Here is a 23,149-nt window from a genome sequence, read left to right as displayed (position 1 = left end):
TCTCCAACCTAGGAAAGGATATACAAAATGGATATCTGTATCTAAGTGATACAGACCAAACTAAACACTTTTCTGATAGAGATAAATAAGTATAAGGAAGGAATATCTTAGATGTTTTGTCTTAAGATATTTATCTGAGTGTGTGTGTGTGCGCGCGCACACATGTGAGATAGATATAGGTATTGATGTAGCTATAGATATATTTCACTTTCTGGGACCTGACTACCTGGATTGAAATTGAAATCTCCTACATTCTAACAGTGTGATCTTGGGTAATTTTCATTACCTCTTAGTGTCTCAGTGTCCTCATCTATAAAATGGGGATAATGATTATACCTATCTCATAAGATGTTGCGAAGATTAAATGAGTTAATGCATTTGAAATACTTATTTAATACAATTCTTAAACTGTTTTATTAAAAGTATCAACCTCTTATGACTTAAAAAATATATATATACACATATATATGTGTGTGTGTGTGTGTGTGTATATATATATGTTACCCTTTTAAGCATTTCCACTTAGAACTGAGTGTTTAAAAGTGTGAAAGGCATAAATTTCAAAGTTGATACATTTTACCTTTTAAATATTTTTCTTTTTAGTTTTGTTTGTTTATGATACCTGAAACCCTGATGAAGTTCTTAGATGTTAATATTTTCCCATCAATTGAATATATATTCCATCATTTCAGATATTATGAAATATAAGCCATAAGCAATGTTTGTCTTTTTCAAAAGGTTGGACAATTAAAGATACTGTTGAAATCAGTGCTTGACCAATGGAGTAATCACAAAGTGGCCTTTGACAAGATAAACAGTTACCTCATGGAGGCCAGATACTCTCTTTCCCGATTCCGTCTGCTGACTGGCTCCTTAGAAGCTGTGCAAGTTCAGGTGGACAATCTTCAGGTAAGGAATTAATTTAATACATCCTTAATATTCTTTTTAATTTCAGAAAACTGAAAAATTAGCAAATGGAGACATCATCCTGAAAAATTGCCATATGTTGTTTATACTTAATTATTTTTTAAGATCTTTAAAATTAATTTTACCTGTGTTATTGTTACTTAAGCAAACTTGTCTGTGTGTGCCAAATTCTGGATTAGCTGGTATATAACTAAATGATTTCAAAGATCCTGTTGTAAAAAATCTTCACATTGTCTTTTATACAATGATTTTATGGCCAACTCAACCTCCTTGATTCATTGTCGCTGCCTTTTGTTTTCCTTTTCTCTTCTTATCCTGCGTCTCCAAACATATTCCAAGGAATGTTCAAAAGAAAACAGAGAAAAATGACAAAGGTGGTAAATGTTTAAACCATCCAGTTGCTTCCATTCAGTAAAATATCAGTGGCCTATCCAGCGTGTCCACAGAATCTTCCTTTCTAGCACTTACTGCTTGGTTTCCTGTGGGTCCTTTGTCATTGTGTCCGTCTATAATGATATCCCTGGTGTTTGTCTGCAACAGAGCACTCTCTCCTGTCTCAGGAGTGTGTGCAAACATGTGAGATAGATATGACTTTCTTAAGGAAATATATTTTTTAGGGTAGGGTGGGAGGGAGGGAGGACAAATTTGTCTATATAATTTCTTAACCCTTCAATTGTTGTTACTAAAGGTCACTAAAACTTCTTTTGAGGATAGTAAATTTAAAAGCACATCTTATAACATTGAGGAGGTTAGAAATGCTTTTTAATTTAACATATGTTTAATACTTGCAAGAGCTGTCTTAAGACATGAAAGGATTAAGGGTCTTTTCCTTGACTGTTTTCATTTGAGGGTAATCAGATATTGGTGTTAAATAATACTCAATTTTTGTAGCCTACTTAACCTGTGGAGTTTTTTGAAGAACTGAGTCTGTCACTGTTGGAACCGAACTGTCGATTCCCTCCTGGGCAGGGGTCGCCGCGAAGGATCACCGACACGAGATTCACAGCAGAGAGTTATTTATGACTAGCGCGCTAGGGTCCCAAGCTCTAAGTTGGCCCTGGGACCCCGAGTGCTTGTTACAGGTTGTTTATATAGGCAAACACAAGTTCAAACACAGCTTAGGGCGTGAAATTCAAACAAAGCTTTAGGCGCGTGGTAATTGGGTCTGTCTATGGCCTGAGCAAGGTATCTTGTTCTGATTGGTTGGGGCGGGACCTTAGGAGGTTCTTTCCTGGAATTGCTGATTCCGGGAACATTGGGGACATTGAGTCAGGGTGGGACCCCATGAGGTTATCAGGGTGGGACCTCATGAGGCTATCAGGGTGGGGCCCCATGAGGTTATCAGGGTGGGACCCCATGAGGCTATTTCCTGGAATTGTCTTTCTGTTTGGGTTCTGGGAACATCGGGGGGCTATCCGTGGCCATCTGGGGTTTAAGTTTCATGATGGCCAAGCTTTCTAAATTTTATGAGGCTTAGGAATTATGAGGCCTAGTTTCATCACCTCAGCACTATTTCCAGGGAAACAACTTTCTTTCAGTTCCCTTACTGGTCCTTGGTAGAAGACTATTTAGATAGGCTTGGTAGAAGATGCCAAATCTGTCTGATAAATATTCTTTGTTTTAAACAATCTTGACATATACAATGCATTATTATTAATTATAGTCTCCATTCTGTATAGTGGATCACTAAAGCTTATCCCTCCTGTCTAGCTGAAACTATGTTCCTTTTGATCAACATCTTTCTTTTCCCCATCTAATCCCTTATCCCATGCCCTGGTAACTATCATTCTACTCTACTTCTATGAGTTCAACTTTGCTAGACAAAAATGGAACGTATTTGAGGTAATGATATGTTAATTAGCTTAATTTATTCATTCCACAGTATAAACATATATCAAAACATCATGTAGTACCCTACAAATACATACAATTATTATTTGTCAATTGAAAATCATTTTTTTACATTAAAAATAATTCTTGGCAAGGAAGAACACCTAGAGATAAAACTTGCCAAAGCTGTGCCTTGTTAGTCTTCATCTTTGGGAGTTTGTGGTAGAAGCACTCTAGGTATGCAATAAAATAGAGACATGACTTTGGCTTTGAGTGCCAAAGAGATCCACAGTTTGGCAGATAGCACGTTACATACACCATTGCCATGGCTTTATTAGAAACAAGAGCTTGGCATAGCAAGGAAAACGAGCACCTAAACAAAAGATTTCTCAGCAAGGCAAATTTACTTCTGTAAAATTGTGCCGCTTACACTTCTGGCCGCTGCAAGAGCACACTGAACAAAGGAGAGAAGGAGTTTTTATCCCTAATGCAGTCCCTATCCCTGCGTCCTTCCCCTGTTGGCTAGGGTTGAACCACACAATCTAAAATGACCCTGGTTGGCTAAGACTTAAACTTTTCCAATTAGGGTAAATGTGTGATTCACAAGGGAGGGAGTGAGTAGGAGTGGTCCCTGTGTTACAGCACAAGGCATGTTTGGACATGTCTGGCCAAGTCAGGACACAACAAGAGTGGGAGGGCTGCTCGCAGGCCAGAAACAAGAAATTACAAGGAGGTGGGCCTCTGAACCAAGGACAAAACATTGCACAATTAAACCCTTTGAAGAGGAATTTACCATCTCTGGCAGCTTCCTACCAGACAATGGACAAGGGCACCCTATGAGCTTTTCCAGCAGAATCCAAATGCCAATAGAAGAAGGCTTCATTGCTAATAACCTCTTCTCATAGTCAAAATAACAAAATCCTAAAGAAAGGAATAAATGATTATCTAAAGAAAGCTGATAAAGCATTGATGCCAAGTCATGCCTGCTTTATGCATGTATATATGCATATTTATGAAAACATACACAAATTCCTTTTAAACTTGCTTATTAGAATTTAGATCCTGTTATGTCATCTGTGGGTCTTTTTCTTTGGGCAGAATCTCCAAGATGATCTAGAAAAACAGGAAAGGAGCTTACAGAAATTTGGCTCTATCACCAACCAATTATTAAAAGAGTGCCACCCGCCTGTGACAGAAACTCTTACCAATACACTGAAAGAAGTCAACATGAGGTATGGAGTATGTTAATTTTACACACTATTTCTATCACAGCCTTATTATAAATAATGATATAATTAAAACTTAATGACATTTTGAATTTGAGCTACATAGATTCTATCCTTTAAAATTCTCTTTCACAACATGAATTTAAGGATACATAAATGTAGTGAAGAGATTTAGAAAGAATTAGAAGTACTGTACACCCAAAGATTGCCATCATCCTCATTACCTACCCTGAAACTATGAATATGAAACATTAATTTTTATTATGTTAACTAGAAATGAGTATGTCTGTATTCACATGAACCAGGATCATGAAAAATAAAATAGCAAATATCAACATTTGGTGAGAGGTGGTAATCTGCTCATGAGTGTTGATTATTATTTCCAGATGGAATAACTTGCTGGAAGAGATTGCTGAGCAGCTACACTCCAGCAAGGCCCTACTTCAGCTTTGGCAAAGATACAAGGACTACTCGAAACAGTGTGCTTCGTCGGTTCAGCAGCAGGAGGATCGAACCAATGAGCTGTTGAAGGCAGCCACAAACAAGGACATCGCCGATGATGAGGTTGCTACATGGATTCAAGATTGCAACGTATGTTCAGAAGCTATCTTGTTTTCCCAACATGCCCTTCTTAGACTGCCCAAGTTTAGCTTTTGGTCTCTGTAAGCTTTGGTATGTTTCTCTATATGAGACAGTTATCCAAAAATAATTGTCTTAGGATCAAAGAGCCTGCCTGATTTTCAGAACACAGGTGCATATGCATCAGACTAAGAGGTCTCCTCCCATTGTTTGATTTTTTAAAATGAGTCGTTTTCCATTTTTCCTAGTGGAATTTAGTCAATGTGAAAAATTGAGGCTCTCTGTGTTTTCTGGGATGGTCAATATAAGACATGACCATATGGGGAATAACGTTCTATCTTTAAAAAATCTTCTGTTCCAGATCTTGTCCATTTACATTCATTATCTTCTAGGTAAGCATCTACACAATAGTTTCATTTAAGATATTAATGGTAGAAAGAAGTCTTTCTCTCCTGATTTACTGTTATACTTCTTTTAATAGCTTTTTAATAATTATCTTTTTCATTATAGCTGCCAATAACCTACTTAAGGGTTTAAGGAACAGCCTTTCTCTTGTTTCAAGCATTACATGGCTCTTACTATTTGTCCTTATTTGTCTTTATTTTTAAGAGCTTGTTACAAGGATCTTTTAATAAACTTTTCCAAATCAGTTTATTAGAATTAGGCAGGCTATAAAGACTACATAAATAAAAGTTTAACCTAGTCTAATATCTTCAACCTGAATAATCACTTTAAAGCTAAAGATGGATATTTAAAAATAAAGATAATACAGTACTTTTTTCATCCACATAATTTATATATACAAGAACTGTCATTTTCAATACTCCTGAATTGAAATACACTTTGTCTGTTGTCCATGTCAAGCTTAAAGAGCCCTTTGTTTTTCTTTCTCTCACAGAAGTCACTGCCTAGGCATAGCATGACTGGGTGGGATACCAGCAACAGGTAGAAGAAGCAGTCACTTATCATCTCTCAATGATAGGATAGAAAGCAGAAACAGGGAATTTCCATTGGCTCATATTTTTTAACCTGTAAGAGGGTCCCACAGAAAGTGAAGGCAAAGAGATGCCATGGAAAAGAATGAGAATACAGGCTACTCTTACCCCCTGCTCACCAAAATCATCACTGTGTTCTGCACCCTACTGAGATAGGAGGTTGTTATACTTGCAATAACATGGCCACCCATATAGAAGATACCACTGATAAATTCCTGGTGTGTATAATAATAATAGAAAAAGGAAAAATATAACATTTTGTTTTCAATTTGATATGAATTACGTAGAGGCGGGAAAAAAGCTGCCAAAATATTTCCAGTTATTGGCTCTACTCTTGGATCATGTTTTTTTTTTTTTTGTCTTGTTTATGTATGTTTTTCTGCATTTCCCCAAGGTCCTATAATGAACCTACATAGCTTTTACTAACAAAAGAGTAATTACATATATATATCCATAGGTTATATATATATAATGTGTGTTTAAAATATTAATATATATACATAGCATTTTTAAAAATTGCAGTGCTTGATCATTTTTCCACAGGTGAAGGTTATTTAGCATAATAATTTGATCAGTAGGAATTGTGTGTTTCTACATGTATAGCCCTTTGCCAATTGCTGTTTATGATAAGGAGTATAAACATGCTTCAGAGTGGGCATATTGTCACCTTTTATAGGACCTCCTCAAAGGACTGGGTACAGTTAAAGACTCCCTCTTTGTTCTCCATGAGCTGGGAGAGCAACTGAAGCAACAAGTGGATGCTTCAGCAGCATCAGCTCTTCAATCGGATCAACTCTCTTTGAGTCAACACTTGTGTGCCCTAGAGCAGGCTCTCTGCAAACAGCAGACTTCGTTACAGGTACAGAGCTCCTGTTTAGTATCTTCTATAAATTGGGTGTTCTCTAATATCTGGGCACAAATACAGAAAAAGAATTCCTCATCATTGCAACAATACCTCCTTCAAGACTAAAGAAAAAAACGAGTAAACAAACTTGGAAGTTCTGGTGGGGACGATGAAGGTGGAAGTTTTGCGCTGTTCTCTGCAAAATAATTTAAGAATCGGTTTAAGATGCAAGTTCCTAAACCAATGCCTGCCACATGGTCTGTTCAATTAATAAACACTAAGCGGCTTTAATATGAATATTCATGTTTATTTAACTTAGACTTTTACAAGAATCAGAAGATTTTTCAGACCTGTTGTTCAAGTATTTAAAGAATAATTTTGATTGTTACTCACTTATGGTGCATAGAAATAATTCTAGTTTTTAGAAAAATTACATAAAGAAGATTTAAATTGTTATAGCTTTGTTTTTTTAATAGGAATGATGTCTTGAGAATGGCAATTTGATACAAGAATATGAAAAATAATTTTAATATCCACTTGCCCTTTTACTAGTCTTTATTAAAATACCTTTTTTTTTTTTTTTTTTTACTAAAATACCAATTTCTTTTGTGGAATAAAAGGCTGGAGTTCTTGATTACGAAACCTTTGCCAAGAGTTTAGAAGCTCTGGAGGCCTGGATAGTGGAAGCTGAAGAAATACTACAAGGGCAGGACCCTAGCCATTCATCTGACCTCTCCACAATCCAGGAAAGGATGGAAGAACTTAAGGTAAGTGTGTTAATCTGAGTCCCAGATCTTTTACCATCTGTCTTCAAATTTTTTTTTTTTTTTTTTTTTTTTTTTTGAGATGGCGTCTCACTCTGTCGCCCAGGCTGGAGTGCAGTGGCGTGATCTCGGCTCACTGCAACCTCCACTTTCCGGGTGCAAGTGATTCTCCTGCCTCAGCCTCCCGAGTAGCTGGGATTACAGGGGCACGCCACCACGCCTGGCTAATTTTTGTGTTTTTGGTAGAGATGAGGTTTCGCTGGTCTTGAACTGGTCACCTGAGGTCAGGCCTCCCAAAATGCTGGAATTACAGGCATAAGCAACCACGCCCAGCCCTGTTTTCAAAATCTTAGGGGAAACTCAAAACTGATGCAGACCCACTCTTTCTTTCAAGTGAGCTCCCAGTGAGACTCGCTATGGCAAACAGTGGACTGTGTGCTGCCAGTGGGCACAGGCTGATTTCCCAGCTCACTCCTGGAAACCACCTCGCTCCTCCCTCCCACTGCTGGGCCCTCTCCATGTTCCTGTGCCCAGTCCCTCACCTCTCTATTAACTTTTGAACCTCTCCTCTCTGTTTCTAACATCATCTACTCCTAGCTCAAGCTACTCCTATCTCTCTGAGACCCTACGGCCGCCTCCCACAGATCTACATCCACCCACCCAACCTCCCCTCCTCCTGGCTGTCAGAATGACCTTTTTTTTTTCTTTTTAAGGATTTTACTTAATTAGCTTGATTTAATCATTCTACATTGTGTGAAAACATCATATCATACTCCATAAATATATATGATAATTTGTCCATTAAAAATAATTTAATACTTTTTTTTTTTTTTTTTTTGACACAGAACCTTGCTCTGTCGCCCAGGCCGGAGTGCAGTGGCACGATCTCTTCTCACTGCAAACTCTGCCTCTCAGGTCCACACCATTCTCCTGCCTCAGCCTCCCCAGTAGCTGGGACTACAGGTGCCCGCCACCACGCCCGGCTAATTTTTTTGTATTTTTAGTAGAGATGAGGTTTCATCATGTTAGCCAGGATGATCTCGATCTCCTGACCTCGTGATCTGCCCACCTCGGCCTCCCAAAGTGTTGGGATTACAGGCATGAGCCACCACACCTGGCCTAATTTAATAATTTTTAAAAAGAAAAAAGAAAAGATTTTACTTAATTGTGATTTTTTTTTTTTCGAGATGGAGTCTTGCTCTGTTGCCCAGGCTAGAGTGCAGTGGCGTGATCTCAGCTCACTGCAACCTCCGCCTCCCAGTTTCAAGCAATTCTCCTGCCTCAGCCTCCCAAGTAGCTGGGACTACAGGCACGTGCCACCATGCCCAGCTAATTTTTGTATTTTTAGTAGAGATGGGGGGTTCACTGTGTTGGCCAGTCTGGTCTCAAACTCCTGACCTTGTGATTTGCCAGCCTTGGCCTCCCAAAGTGCTGAGATTACAGGCATGAGCCACTGTGTCCTGCCAATTGTGAATGATTTTAAACATTCAATCAAGTAAGCAAAACAATACAACAGACATGAAAATTTTATCGTATTATTCCCTTGGTTAAAGCCCTGAAGGGTTCCCACTGCTCTTAGGGAAAAGACCATGTGGCTTCTCAAGGTGGCATCCTGGTTCCACCTTTCCTGAGGATCTTACTCTGCTGTGCCATATCCCATCTCCCCCTCCAGCCACTCCAGCACCACTGTGCCTCCCAACATCTGTGCATGTGATGTTTCCTCTCTCTGGATTTGTTTTCTTGTCCTCATCAGCTTACTCCTCACTAAAAAGAGTAAAATCCTGGTCATTTTGTTCAATGTCACTCTCTCAGGAAAGTCTCCACTGTCTGTCCAGGGCCAGGCCCCCCAGTGACACGTTTTCATGGCACACTGTTGTTTTTCTTCCATGCCGTATCACCTCATTTAATTACACTCCTGTGCGTAGGGGACTACTGTTGCACTTTCGACTACTAGAATAGTATCTTACTCCCTGTAAGTGCCATGAGGGGAAGGACTGTGTCATGGCTATTTTGTTCATTGCTAATGTCTACCCATGGAAATTATGCCATTTAATAGTTATATTTTGGTTTCAATACTTGAGATTTATTCTTCCTTCAGAAAGCATGAGTCTTTTGCAGAACATGCCAAGAGAAGACACACACATAGCCAAAGGTGGCCTGACATTTTTTCCTTCCTGTAACCAGTTTCCTAGATGGAGATAAGAACACCCATCGGAAAACCAGAACCAACAAGGTTGTCCTGTGTTTGAAGGGAGGGAAGAGAGCTAAAAGAGTAGATTGCTCTTTTGGTTGAGTCTCACCAGCTGTGGGGTTGGGGGTCAGAGATCTAAAACTGGAGCTCTTACGGCAATGTGTGGTGACTTCATAGCGCAAGTGAAATTTTATTTTCTCTAGCAAGAACCCAAGGAGGTTCGTTTACCCTCTTCCATTTACTAGCTGGGTGGCCTGGAGCAATTTACTTAGTTTCTGTGCCTCCCTTTCCTCCCTTGCAAAGAGGGAATAAGCAGCATGACTTATCTCAAGTGATCGTTTTAAGGATAAAATGAGTTACTACATATAAAGCTCTTAGCAATGCTTGATTCATAGTAAATGCTCAATAAAAGTTAGCTAACACTGTCACAACTTTTATTAGTTGTGAATAAAGAAGGAGGAAATTAGCATGAACAAATGAAACATAAATGGTAAAAAGTAAGGCCTTTTACTTATCAGCATAATTTTCATCCTTAAGCAGTTCTGTCAAGAATTACATATGAGTAAATAAATCAAGAAAATAATATGATACATGTAATATAATTACATATGAGTAAATAAATCAAGTAAATAGTATATGTAATATAATATATGTAATAAAAATCAAGTAAATAATAGAATACATGTAAATAAAGTAATATACTTGCATGTATAATCCACACAAGTAAATAATATATCAAGTAAATAATATAATACATGTAAGTAGTCAATAAAGGATAACGAGGAGTTTGAGTAGCAATAGCAGCAGCAGTTTAGACTGAATAGGAGATTCTTCTTTTTGCTATTTGTACCACTAGAGATTGTAAGTAAGTGGCCTAGAAATGCAGAGACCACTAGACCGAAGACCAGCTACTTCCTGAAATCAGAAATTCACTGTGCACTTTGAAAAAGCTTTGCGTTTTTTGACCATGGTGCTAAACCTACTTTTAAATCTTCCTTCTAGGGACAGATGTTAAAATTCAGCAGCATGGCTCCAGATTTAGACCGTCTAAATGAGCTTGGATATAGATTACCCTTGAATGATAAGGAAATCAAAAGGATGCAGAATCTGAACCGCCATTGGTCTCTGATCTCCTCTCAGACTACAGAAAGATTCAGGTAGAGTAAACAAGAGATGTCTTGGTTGCTCCAGTCGTCTTAGTCTGGTTTGTGCTGCTATGTCAAAATACCACAGAATGTGTAATTTATACAGAACAGAAATGTTGAACAGTCTCACAGTTCTGGAGACTGGGAAGTCTGCTGTCAATGTGCTAGCAGATTCAGTTGTCTGGTGTGGGCTGCTCTCTGCTTTCAAGAGGGCACCTTTTTGCTGCATCCTTAGGAGGGGAGGGTTACTGTGTCCTCACACAGTGAAAGGCAGAAGGGTAATGGTGCTGAACGCTGTGTGAATCCTCTTTTATAAGACCCTTAATCCCATTCACAGAGGAGTCCTTATGGCCTAATCACCGTGTAAAGGCTCTGCCTCAGAATATCACGAACATTCACCATTAAGTTTCATCACCTGAATTATGGAAGGGACACGTTCACACCATAGCACCAATGTGTCAATAGACTATAAGCCCATGACTTGTGTATGTTTCTAAATTCTGATCTTTCCCATAACACTGACAAAATTTGAACTAAAAGTGGGAAATTCAAATTGTAAAGTCGTTTCTCATGTTTAATGTACTGAATAGCACTTTAATCAGAAAACTCTTTTAAGTAAGAATATATTAAAAGTATATACATAACTTTTATCATTTTTAAAAAGGTACATTTTAAACTTTATATTTTTTCAACTGTCTTTCTTCTTCTTCTTTTTTTTTTTTTTTTTTTTTTGTGTGTGTGTGTTGGAGTTTCATTCTTGTCACCCAGGCTGGAGTACAAAGGCGCAACCTCGGCTCACTACAACATCCGCCTCCCGGGTTTAAGCAATTCTCCTGTCTCAGCATACCAAGTAGCTGGGATTACAGGCATGCGCCACTGCACCCAGCTAATTTTTGTATTTTTAGTAGAGATGGGGTTTCACCATGTTGACCAGGCTGGTCTTGAACTCCTGACCTCAGGTGATCTGCGCTCCTTGGCCTCCCAAAGTGCTGGGATTACAGGCATGAGCCACCATAACCAGCCTCTTTCTTCATTTTTTAAAAAAATTTTACCACCTAACATGAAAGCTTTGTGGTAGTTATGAGAATTGAGCACAGAGATTATTTAATCTAGTTTTATATGCTAGAGATATAAGAATAAGCAGCAAAATAACCATTGTTCTTTGCCCTTTGTTCTTTCAGCAAGTTGCAGTCATTTTTGCTACAACATCAGACTTTCTTGGAAAAATGTGAAACATGGATGGAGTTCCTAGTTCAGACAGAACAAAAGTTAGCAGTAGAGATTTCAGGAAATTATCAGCATCTTTTGGAACAGCAGAGAGCACATGAGGTAAGTTGTATCAGTAGATTTGAGGGTAAGAAGAAATTTGTAGGCCCTTGGAAGATGCTATGAAATGCTGTGTGGGAGAATTAAAATCATGCCCTTTGCCCTGAGTGTCCAAATGCATGCATCATTTTGCCTTCTTTCTTAAGCTTGAGGTTTTGATAACTTAATTATAAAAATGTAGTCCTATTCGCTGCTCTGATTGGGTATAAGGACATGTCAGCCTTCAGTTCCTTGTAAAGTATCATGCCAGAGTTGTGGTTAAAGGTTACTTACTCAAGACAGGCAAAGTTGGTGGAAAGTGTATAGATCGTTAGAAAATTTTCAGTTGGGTTAGAGACTACTTTAATATTGCCAAGGTCAATTGCTTAAGAGACTATGCTTTGATCAAAAGTCTTTAAAAATATTGTGAGCTTCAAAGAGCATATATGAATTTTATACCAGGAAATCAATCTATCAAATGTCTCTCCAGGTGTACCTCTTGATTATATTGTATTATAATTATTTCTGAAGAAACAAAGAGGGAGAAGAACTATATAAAAAGTAAAGTAATAAATTTGCCCACTGTTAGTCCTTATGTTGCTGTTTACTGGTGTAACTAAGTTGGTCTGTGTGTTTATGGATTATATGCATATGGAGAGATAAGTCTTACCTAAGAGAAAAGAAAAACAATTCAGAATTTTTTAAATAGAGAATTTAAAGATATCTAAGGTATTTTTAAATCCAGTTTTATTGAGTTGACGATGATGAAATGATAGAAAAAAACAGCAATGAGATTGCATCTCACTCCCACAAGGATGACTGTAATGAAAAAATAGCAAATGTTGGTGAGGGTGTAAAGAAACTGGAACCCTAATACATTGCTGATGGGAATGTAATATGGTGAAGCTGCTTTGGAAAACAGTTAACATAGAGTTACCATATAGAGTTACATAGAGTTAAATAGCATAATCGTATAACCCAGCAATTCCCAGTATATCTTAGGTATATACTCAAGATAAATGAAAATATGTGTCCACACAAAAACTTATGTAAGTACATTGTTTATAGGAGCATTAGTCATAATAGCCAAAAGGTGAAAACAACCCAAATGTCCATCAACTGATAAATGGATAAATAAAATGTGATGTCTATGTAATAGAATACTATTCACAATGAAAAGGAATAAAGTACTGATATATGTTGCAACATGTATGAACCTTGGAAACATTATGCCAAGGGAAAGAAACCAGTCACAAAAGACTACATATTGCAAGATACCATTTGTATGAAATGTCCAGAATAAGTAATCCATAGACACATAAAATAGATTAGTGGTTGCTGAAGGCTGGAGGGTTGGGAGGAAATGGCGAATGATTGCTAATGAGGATGGACTTTCTTTTTGGGGCAATAAAAATTCTAAAATTGATTGTGGTCATGATTGTAAAGTCTGTAAATATAACAAACACCACTAAATTGAACATTTTAAATGAGTGAACTGTATGGTATGTAATTGTTGCTCGATAAAGCTGTTTAAAAAACAGTAGAAATAATTAGAGGATCTGCTGTTGAGTTTTTTTAAATAGTGAAATAAATTTATTAACCTGACTGAAACTTAATAACAGTGAGTTTTAAAAGACAGAAAAAGACTAGGCTCTTTTTTTTTCTTTGATTTCTTTAAAGGCCCTAAGCTGTTCTCTATGTTTTGAATATGGACCATATTTTATACACAAAATAAACCAGAAAACAAATTGTGTGTTAATTTATTAGGTGTTTTTGAAAGAAAGAAGAGAAATATAATTCTACTTTTGTCACCTAGTTTTAGTAAACCAAACACTAAACTTTATCTTTGAGTGTATCTTAATTGATAATTTAAAAATAAATGATTCCTAAACTGCAGGATTTCACACATTTTCTGATTCAGCTGGTGATAGCTTTCATAGTCTTGCTAACACTAGAATATTTGGAAAGTTATCAGAGAACCGGTCACTAAAATTAGGAACTCTAAAGTATGTTCTTCTTTTTTTAAAATTATAGTTGTTTCAAGCCGAGATGTTCAGTCGTCAGCAGATTTTGCACTCAATCATTATTGATGGGCAACGTCTTCTAGAACAAGGTCAAGTTGATGACAGGTAAGATCTTTGATAAATTATTATAAAGAAAGGTTCCAGTAAATTAATCATTTTCTTTTTAATGAGCAGATTAGAGGGCATATATCCAATCTTCCTGAGGCAATTGAACTGTGGTGGAGCCTCAGTAATTGGAGGAGAAGCTTGTCTCAATCTCTGAAATGACTGAGTATTGAATCTTTTTAGAGAACTGCTATTATATTATATGAAGGGCATAGAGTAATTGGAAATCACCTAGCCAACCTTCACTAGTCATCTGTAGGAAATGGAATTAATGAATAGATCAGCATGAGCCATATCAATGACCTGTCAGTGGTTTGTAAACAGATGCTTCTAATATTCTCACATAATTACAGAATTTTTTTTTTTGTAAAAGGAGCATAGAAATCACTAGCCCATCTTTCTTACTTATAGATGAAAAACCTGAAATCCATAAATGTGAACAGATTTGACCAAGGTCACAGAACTAAGTAGCAACAGAATCAGGCCTGGAGCTCATGTCTGGTTTTCAGTCAGTACTGGATCATACCAGCCAGCTTTCTCATGCCATGAGAATTCTTCTGTGTTTGAAAATGGTTTGCTACCTTAAGTCAGATTACATGCCGCCTGAAATCTTTCTTCCTCTTCATTTACAATAGCAAATTATCTCTTTATTAAAATTGGAGAGGTAAAAATTTATCTCCTCCCCGGATTTATGGCAAGTGAAATGACAATTTCATACTATATTTATATTTCCTGGAAACAATATTTACTTTATCTAATCTGTTTTCCATGGTGATATTTGAATATTAGCCTCATGTATTCTATTACATATGTATACCTTTCTCATATTTAGGAACCAGTAGTTGTGACTATAGTTAACTTGATATTTTTTCAAAAAATAAAAAATAAATTACATTTATTGAGAGTTTCGTCTTTAATGTTGTAGAAGCAATTTCAGTTTTAAGTGGATATTTCTTTGGAATTGCATAAAAGATCTTCATGGTTAAGCTTGGAACAACAAAATGTGATATCATATTTATTCTATTTTAAGTAAGCCAAACTTAAATATGAGCTTTCCTGAGAATTTAAGGCCTTGAAAATAAAACAAATACAAATACAATTAACTTTTATCTTTTGCTTTATCATTTCTTAGCCAACTCTCTAACAATATTATAAATGTTTGAGTCATTAAGTAAAATAAAAATTAAATACTCACATGCAAGCCAGCGTCTATTAAATTTTAAATACTAACATTTAGGAAAAATACACCAAAGAGATGAAAATGGGAGGTTAGACTTGAGGATAAATAATTTTGAAAGCTGAAGGAAAAAAAATCAGATTAGAACCTACTGACAATAAGAAGGCCCCAGATTGCAAGTGTATTGTGTTCTGAAAGTTAATTTGTGAGTTATGTTTTTTAGAGCTTCAAGTTAAGCACAGGGAACAATGTCATGTTTTAAGTAATTCCTCATGCTGGCAGGTAGTTTGGGACAGCTTGGTTGTATCAAGAGAGGGTGGGGAATCCTAGGAGGCCTTGGATGGTTACCTGATAGGGAAAGCAGGATTATATGGTATTCTCAAGTCCTGGAGTTGTACATTTTCTGCAATGACAGATGCTTGTAACTTTTAGGGAAGTATCATGAACCTAATTCATCACAATTGAATGCTACTGCATTGATTATATACAGCAGAATTTCCTTTCAAAAACAGAAGTCATCATCGAAATCTTAGTAGCTATCACATGAATTTTTTTATTTTATTTTATTTTATTATTTATTTATTTGTTTATTTATTTATTTATTTTTGAGACAGTGTCTTACTCTTTCGCTCAGGTTAGAGTGAAGTGGCATTATCTCAGCTCACTGCAACCTCCACCTTCTGGGTTCAAGTGATTCTCCTACCTCAGCCTCCCGAATAGCTGGGATTACAGACACGTACCACCACACCTGGCTAATTTTTGTATTTTTAATAGAGACGGGATTTCACCATGTTGGCCAGGCTGGTCTCAAACTCCTGACCTCAAGTGATCCACCCACCTTGGCCTCCCAAGGTGCTAGGATTAAAGGCATGAGCCACCGGGCCCGGCCCTTTATGGATCTATTTTTAAAATGAGAGGGCATACGAAATTTTTTGCAGGGGCTTTATTTAGGACATTTTATTTTTAATGCTTGTTTTGTTGATGTTGACTGTATATTATTCATCTTTTGTTTAAGTTGAGTCATTAAATAAGTTTCTAGGACTAACAGCATATTTGGTTACAAAAATCAAAGTTTATAGTGGTTCTGGATAATAGGAAGTTTCGAGAAGATACAAGTTCAGAATAGTAAGTCCAATTCAAAGTTGCTTCTACCCTCAAGAGAAGAGGATAACGCAAAACTATTATAGTTGAGAAGTGCAAGTATTCAGTATTTAGTATTAAAGTACAATATTACTTGCACTTTATGTGTGAATAACACTGTAACCTACATAGAAACTCATTCTGTTTGATATAGGACAAACTCTTACTAGCCAGTTCTAGAGCCATAAGTTAAATATTAAATAAAACTTAATGAAGAACTACCTATATTTTTTTAAAGCTAGAAAACAGGTAAGAACACGTTAGAAGATCTGGTATTCTTTAGCCTGAACTTGAGAAATCTTAAGGAAAATTTATTATTTCTAAATATATTAATGACATTTATATAGACTATGATAACAGGTTTTCATCTTTCTAAGAATAAAGTGAAGTCAGCCTACAATGTAGAAGAGATAATTCAGATGAATGTGTGGAATGATTTGCTAAAAGTTGGGGCTGTTTATTATGAGGGAATACTGAGAGAGTTTATGGAGTACAGTTTTAAAAAAATCTTTTTAAATCACATAGTTTGATTCCAGTGGCTTATGATTCGAACTGAAGACAGAGATTCTATATAAGCCTTGTCCACATGTTTTCCTGCAGTGTGGCCCACAAAACGACATCACCATCACGGGCTGCACGTGTTGCTATGGAGCTGCGTAGGATTTGCAGCTATTCCCATTGCACCTGCAGCTGTCCACTCCTCCCCTTTCATGCTTTCAAGGAGAGAGCGTGAAGGACAATGACCTTATTGTATATTTGCCTTCAACCTATGCTGAGACATGAAAACATTCACCATTTGCAAACACCGGTAGTTTAATTTAAAAAAATAATTACAATAGACCCAATAACCCAATAATAGATCATGGCATGATATTTGAAAACCACCACCCTAGATCACTTCTCAGGGCTTAGGGTTGTTGACAATGCATACATTGGCTGATTGCATAACTGCATCCAAGATAACAGTGTTTTTTACCATGTAATTATTTCTTCACTAGGGATGAATTCAACCTGAAATTGACACTCCTCAGTAATCAGTGGCAGGGAGTGATTCGCAGGGCCCAGCAGAGGCGGGGGATCATTGACAGCCAGATTCGCCAGTGGCAACGCTATAGGGAGATGGCAGAAAAGCTTCGTAAATGGTTGGTTGAAGTGTCCTACCTCCCCATGAGTGGTCTCGGAAGTGTTCCTATACCACTGCAACAAGCAAGGACCCTCTTTGATGAAGTGCAGGTAAGATGCAAAACACAGTGTTCTCACACCTCTTAGGCATTTCCACCGTACACTTTACCTTCGCCTCGGTTTTTCAAAAGGACTCTAGAGTGACATTGCAACTGGGACAAACATTGTTCTCAAATGTCAACAGAAATATACAAAATGATTGCAATACAAAGCCCATATCTAATGGTGAAATGATAGTAAGCCCCGGCCTCTCACAAAAGCTTCTCACACTTCACACATTATGGCCTGCCACAGCTCACTAAATCCCAGTAGGGATGAAAAGGTAATGGCAAGGAAAGAAAAACTTCATGTTGCTTACATACGTTTTATTCTTGAGCAATTTAAACACGTAACTTAAGTACTCCAAAGAAGACAGGAAGCCCTGTCCTGTTTGAGTTATTTGTTCATTTCCAGGTTGCCCCTTACCTTCGGGCTTCTGGCTTCTTAGACAGATACCTCCTATCATTCTAGTGAGTTCTTCCCAGTGTATCCAGTGTACCCAGTCAGTGTACCCAGTGACTCTTCCTTTAAAGTCACTGTTCTTTGGTTCCTTTCTCCTCCAGATTTCTCTGGGTGCCCTCATTTGCAGACATGACTTCAACTGCCCCCTACCAGCAGAGAAGGGGCATATCGGTATCTTCTGGTCATATTTACCTGCTGTACTTTTGACTCGTGTTTCCAACCACCTTTTGGGTTTATGTCTATGTGCATCACAGATGCCTTGTACCCTGTGGGTCCCAGCAGAACCTGTGATCTCTAGACCGACTATTCTCCCTTTCCCATCACACTTCCAGGAAGTGTCATCAGTCTAGGAATCCTAGAATAATTTGAGAGCTATACTTCTCCTTGTCTATCACTCCCTTATCTAATCTCCCCAACTCTATATCCCTGCTGCCACTGCCTTGGTTAGGTACTCGTGATTTCTTGCCCAGATAGACAGTAACTTCCTAATCTTAGTATATCCAACACATACCCTTCTTCCATTCTACTTTTACTTGATTCCTGAATGCTTTTATTAAAACGTTAATCCAAACATCAGTATTCTTCTGTGAACCCCAGTCACTTTTAGTATAAAAACCAAATTTCTGCAAGATGTGGTCTGGCCTCATCTCCTACCACTCTCTCATGTGCCGTCCACACTCCAGCCACTGAAAACCATACTTAGTTTCCTGAATCTATCATATTTTTCTCATATATTGAATGTGCGCATCCTCATTTCTCTGTGAGAAGGTGTCCTCTCCTCCACTCCTGATCACACTCATCTCACCGCACCAGGTCCTTCTTAATCTGGTGAAGTTCATGTCTCCAAGACTCATTCAGCCTTTACTGCTTTGAGGAAGCCTCTCTGCCTCTTGATGCGCCCCCTGCTGGGTCAGATGTCCTTCTGTACTCCCACGCATCAGTCTTAGAGAGTGATTCTTATTGCATCAATTGTACTTACCTTGGAGATAGAAACTAAGCCTGTCTCTAGTGTATTCTCACTCATTTATTCACTGGTGCATGCGTGTGCAAAGCACCACCACAATAAATGTTTGCTGGATGAAAGAGGGCGTGCTACACTCAGTTAGGGCCATTTAAAAAGCCTTGTAGGAAGGAAATGATGAAAGAAAGAATGAGAAAATAAAAAGCTATGGTTCCTTTCAGTTCAAAGAAAAGGTGTTCCTGCGGCAACAAGGCAGCTACATCCTGACTGTGGAGGCTGGCAAGCAACTCCTTCTGTCTGCGGATAGTGGCGCTGAGGCCGCTTTGCAGGCCGAACTCACTGAAATCCAAGAGAAATGGAAATCAGCCAGCGTGCGGCTGGAAGAACAGAAGAAAAAACTAGCCTTCTTGTTGAAAGTAAGTTCGGTTAGAAAAAATCGAACCAAAAAACTCTTTTAGTCGTTGTACTACTTCCTCCCGTTGTTATTCTGCAGATCAAATAATGAAATCATGAAATAATATCCTGCAGCATTTTGATCCTCAGTGTTTTATTTAAGACTTTGTCTTATCTTGAACAAACTGGAAAAGTTTCCCAATTTTCAGCATTTAATTTTTCAGGACAACCTCCCAACAAAGTAAAGTCTAATAAGACTGTCTAAGCCATGAATTCTGATTAATGGCCAGTGTGAAACCTTAGCCATGTGATGACTTTATAAATCCATACAGAAATTCAAAGGGTAGGTTCCACTCCCTAATCTGAGACTCTAAAGTGGTTTTCAAGATTGGTATCTCTTATTTTATGGAAGGGAAAAACCAATCCAGAAAGATATTCTTGATTTATCTTAGCTGATCCAAGCAAGTTGCCACGAGATAAAATCTCCAGGAGGTATATTAAGCCCTTAGTTGGATGCAGATCACATACTGATCACACAGTAAGTTTTGGAAAATGTAGATTTATCCGGACCTCCCACAATATACTTTTCTCTCTCACTCTCCAATTGCATGTATAATGCATAATTAAATGAGCAGTTTCAAAACGACAGGGCCTCTAAAATAAGATAATCTCAAATTAAAATCATGGTAAACCAAGTGACCTGGTTAACTTATCTTATCTAAGCCTCAGTTTCCTCATCTGTAGAGTGGGTATATAATTTCACCATCTCCATGTGGCCATTGTGAGGACTTAATGAAATAATGATAGTGAATCATGTGGTACCTTACCTGGCTCATACTGAGCACTAAATGAATGATAGTGATATCATAGTTGATGTTATTATGATCTTCAAAAGTAAAGACACCTAAATGTTATGGTCCTGTATATGTTGATAATTACCAACACTTGAATGAGGGTATCTATTAAATTGGGCCTGACACATGTTTGTATCGAAGGGAATGACTAAGATTTTGGTTTTTGTGTTTTTTTTAATACTTAAAGTGTGCACACCCACTGGATTTATATTGAATTTTATTTAATAAAATATTGCCTTCTGTGTAGGAAGCAATCCATCAAAAATGCCACTGAACATCTATAAAGAGCTATTATTTGCACACAGCACAATTTCATCAGTAATATAATATGCCAAGTTCATTTTCTTCCTTTTGCTTTTAGGAAAGGATTTAAAACATTGTAACTCATCCTGTAGAGAACATGTTAATCATTTTTTTTTTTAATTTGTGATGCGATTTTTGGAGATGTTTCCAAGACATAATAAGGCATGATGTCTGAGTCACTACATTTGCTTTTCTTGTCTGTCTGTTTGTTGGTGTAGAAAACATCCACTTTAAGAGATATTTGCAGGCTCATGACATTACGTTATTTCCTTATAATTCATGTCATAAAAGGACTTAGTTATAGATTTAGAATCTAAGTCATCCTTGAAAAGAGGAATCCCTCTTCTCTTCTTGTTAAAGTTTATTTTATTTTGACTCTTAACACTACATCTTGTTTGCCTAAGAAGGAATTTATGAATCTACATTTCATTGTTTATATACCCTCATTTTAGTGTATTTTTTTTACCACAGCTATAATATTTAACTTTTAATACTGTTAGTAAGTATGCCAAAAATAGGCATTATAATTCCACGTTCTGTATGTTCACCTTCTTCACTATCATCTCTTAATTTTGTTCTGAAAAGTAAGAAGCTGATCTTTCTTTCTTGCTTGCTTGCTTTTTTAATATTTGTTTTTTGTTTTTTGTTTTTGACACAGAGTCTCACTCTGTCACCCAGGCTGGAGTGCTGTGGTGCAATCTTGGCTAACTGCTGTCTCCACCGCCTGGGTTCAAGTGATTCTTATGCATCAGGCCTCTCAAGGAGGTGGGATTACAGGTGCACGCCACCACGCCTGGATAATTTTTGTATTTTTAGTAGAGATGGGTTTTCACCATGTTGACCAGGCTGGTCTCAAACTCCTGGCCTCAAGTAATCTGCCCTCCTTGGCCTCCCAGAGTGCTAGGATTATAGGTGTTGGTCGTGGCACCTGTGATGATCTTATCTCTTTTAGATCAATAAACCTTTGTCAACTGCATGTTGATTGAATTCAGGGTGTTTGATAGTTTTATTGAGAATGTTGTTTAATTTAAGCAGAAAGAGAATCTTTTTGTCTACCCTCACTATGGTTAGCATGATGAGCTAATTGTAGCCTGGGAACACAAAGATATATATATATATATATATATATATATATATATATATATATATATTTTTTTTTTTTTTTTTTTTTTTTTTTTGAGACAGAGTCTCACTCTGTCGCCCATGCTAGAGTGAAGTGGTGCAATCTCAGCTCACTGAAAGCTCTGCCTCACGGGTTCACGCCATTCTCCTGCCTTAGCCTCCCGAGTAGCTGGGACTACAGGCGCCCACAACCGCGCCCGGCTAATTTTTTGTATTTTTAGTAGAGACGGGGTTTCTGCATGTTAGCCAGGATGGTCTCGATCTCCTGACCTCGTGATCTACCCACCTCGGCCTCCCAAAGTACTGGGATTACAGGCGTGAGCCACGGCGCCCGGCCAAGATATTTTAAAACAAAGGAGAATTTCAACAACTCTGTCCCTGGTAGACAATTTTGTTTGTTTGTTTTTTAAGGACTTTTTTTTTCTGGTAATTGGGAAGAGGGAATGTGGTTATATACTCTAAGAAGTTCCATGAAGGAATTTTAAAGAGAAATGAGACTTGTGCCAAATTCTCAGTTCAGTTTTTTGAATAAAGATCTTTTGAGTAAGGAGGCACTTTAGTCAACACTGCTTCCAGAAGATAGTTGTAGTAATAACACCTCCCGGTTGTTATGCTCAGACTAAGGTGTCAGGAGAGAAGTAGAAAGAATCCAGATAAGACAAGACTGCTGATAATGAAAGAGATATTGTGAAGGAAGATGGAACATGATTTGACACCATATTGACAACTAAAAATGATTCTAGCCATGATTCTAGTTGTCTTGCTTTGGAATTCTGTAATTCGTGGTGTAGGGAGTGGCCACTGGGGAGATGAGTAAGGAGCGGAAAGGCCTGGATTGGAGAATTTGACAAACGGGCAGTGTTGGACAACATGAAGGAGACTTGTTTAGTTAAGTTTAATTTTCACTGGCACTAAGAAACCGGATATGAGTTAATGTGTAGATAAGGTGCTATAAAAAAAATCAAGCTCCACTTTGGTTCCTGTCATTTTAAAAAATTTCACTTTTTTATTACAAAAAAATTACATGTGTCTGATTTTTAAAAATTAGGTAATAATTGACGTATGCAGAGTAAAAAATGAAATTTCCCTTATCATACCATCCAAATTCTCCTATCTTCTTGAGAGGTAACCATTGTTACCAGTTTGCTGTGTAACCTTTCAAAACATAACCACACAATAGATGTTTTATTTTGTCAGTACATAGAGATCTACCTCATTCTATACTGCCAATCTCTACCATCTGTCCTGGCCTATTCGTCTCCAAAGCACTTACCGCTACTTTGTATATTAGATATAGATTTCTTAAATTGTGCATTATCTCTCTTTTTCTACGTCTTAATTTATATGGGTTTTTATGTATTACACATTTAATCCTTTGCTATGTATGTTTCAGCATGAACAAGATAAAGCCAGTCAAAAATGCCTTGCTTTTGTAGTGTGTGTTTCTCTTTCTGTAAGACATTCCATATCCTCTTTTTTTTTTAATCCCTTATAGTACATTTGGGAAAGGGTAGATATTGGGTGCAGTTATGGATGGAGTTAAGAAAGGGACAAGGTGCTGAGATTATAGTCCTACCTCTG

General features: G+C 37.4%; 1 protein-coding gene across 28 annotated transcripts in view; it reads left to right on the top strand.

Annotated features, from left to right (window-relative positions):
* Nucleotides 1-23,149, top strand: part of SYNE1 (spectrin repeat containing nuclear envelope protein 1) — a 530,711-nt gene that overhangs the window by 426,331 nt on the left and 81,231 nt on the right. For all 28 annotated transcript variants that reach the window (XM_074037290.1, XM_005552157.4, XM_074037285.1 and 25 more), the window contains 10 exons: nucleotides 739-909; nucleotides 3,856-3,989; nucleotides 4,370-4,574; nucleotides 6,234-6,416; nucleotides 7,022-7,168; nucleotides 10,359-10,513; nucleotides 11,683-11,830; nucleotides 13,841-13,935; nucleotides 17,251-17,485; nucleotides 19,118-19,312. In XM_074037290.1, coding sequence (XP_073893391.1) covers nucleotides 739-909; nucleotides 3,856-3,989; nucleotides 4,370-4,574; nucleotides 6,234-6,416; nucleotides 7,022-7,168; nucleotides 10,359-10,513; nucleotides 11,683-11,830; nucleotides 13,841-13,935; nucleotides 17,251-17,485; nucleotides 19,118-19,312 — 1,668 coding nt within the window. The remainder of the gene's footprint in view (nucleotides 1-738; nucleotides 910-3,855; nucleotides 3,990-4,369; nucleotides 4,575-6,233; nucleotides 6,417-7,021; nucleotides 7,169-10,358; nucleotides 10,514-11,682; nucleotides 11,831-13,840; nucleotides 13,936-17,250; nucleotides 17,486-19,117; nucleotides 19,313-23,149) is intronic.

The sequence above is a fragment of the Macaca fascicularis genome, chromosome 4 (assembly GCF_037993035.2).
Source record: "Macaca fascicularis isolate 582-1 chromosome 4, T2T-MFA8v1.1".
Lineage (NCBI taxonomy): Eukaryota > Metazoa > Chordata > Mammalia > Primates > Cercopithecidae > Macaca > Macaca fascicularis.
The sequence above is the reverse complement of the archived record's forward strand: the minus strand, read 5'-3'. Positions and strand labels throughout refer to the sequence as shown.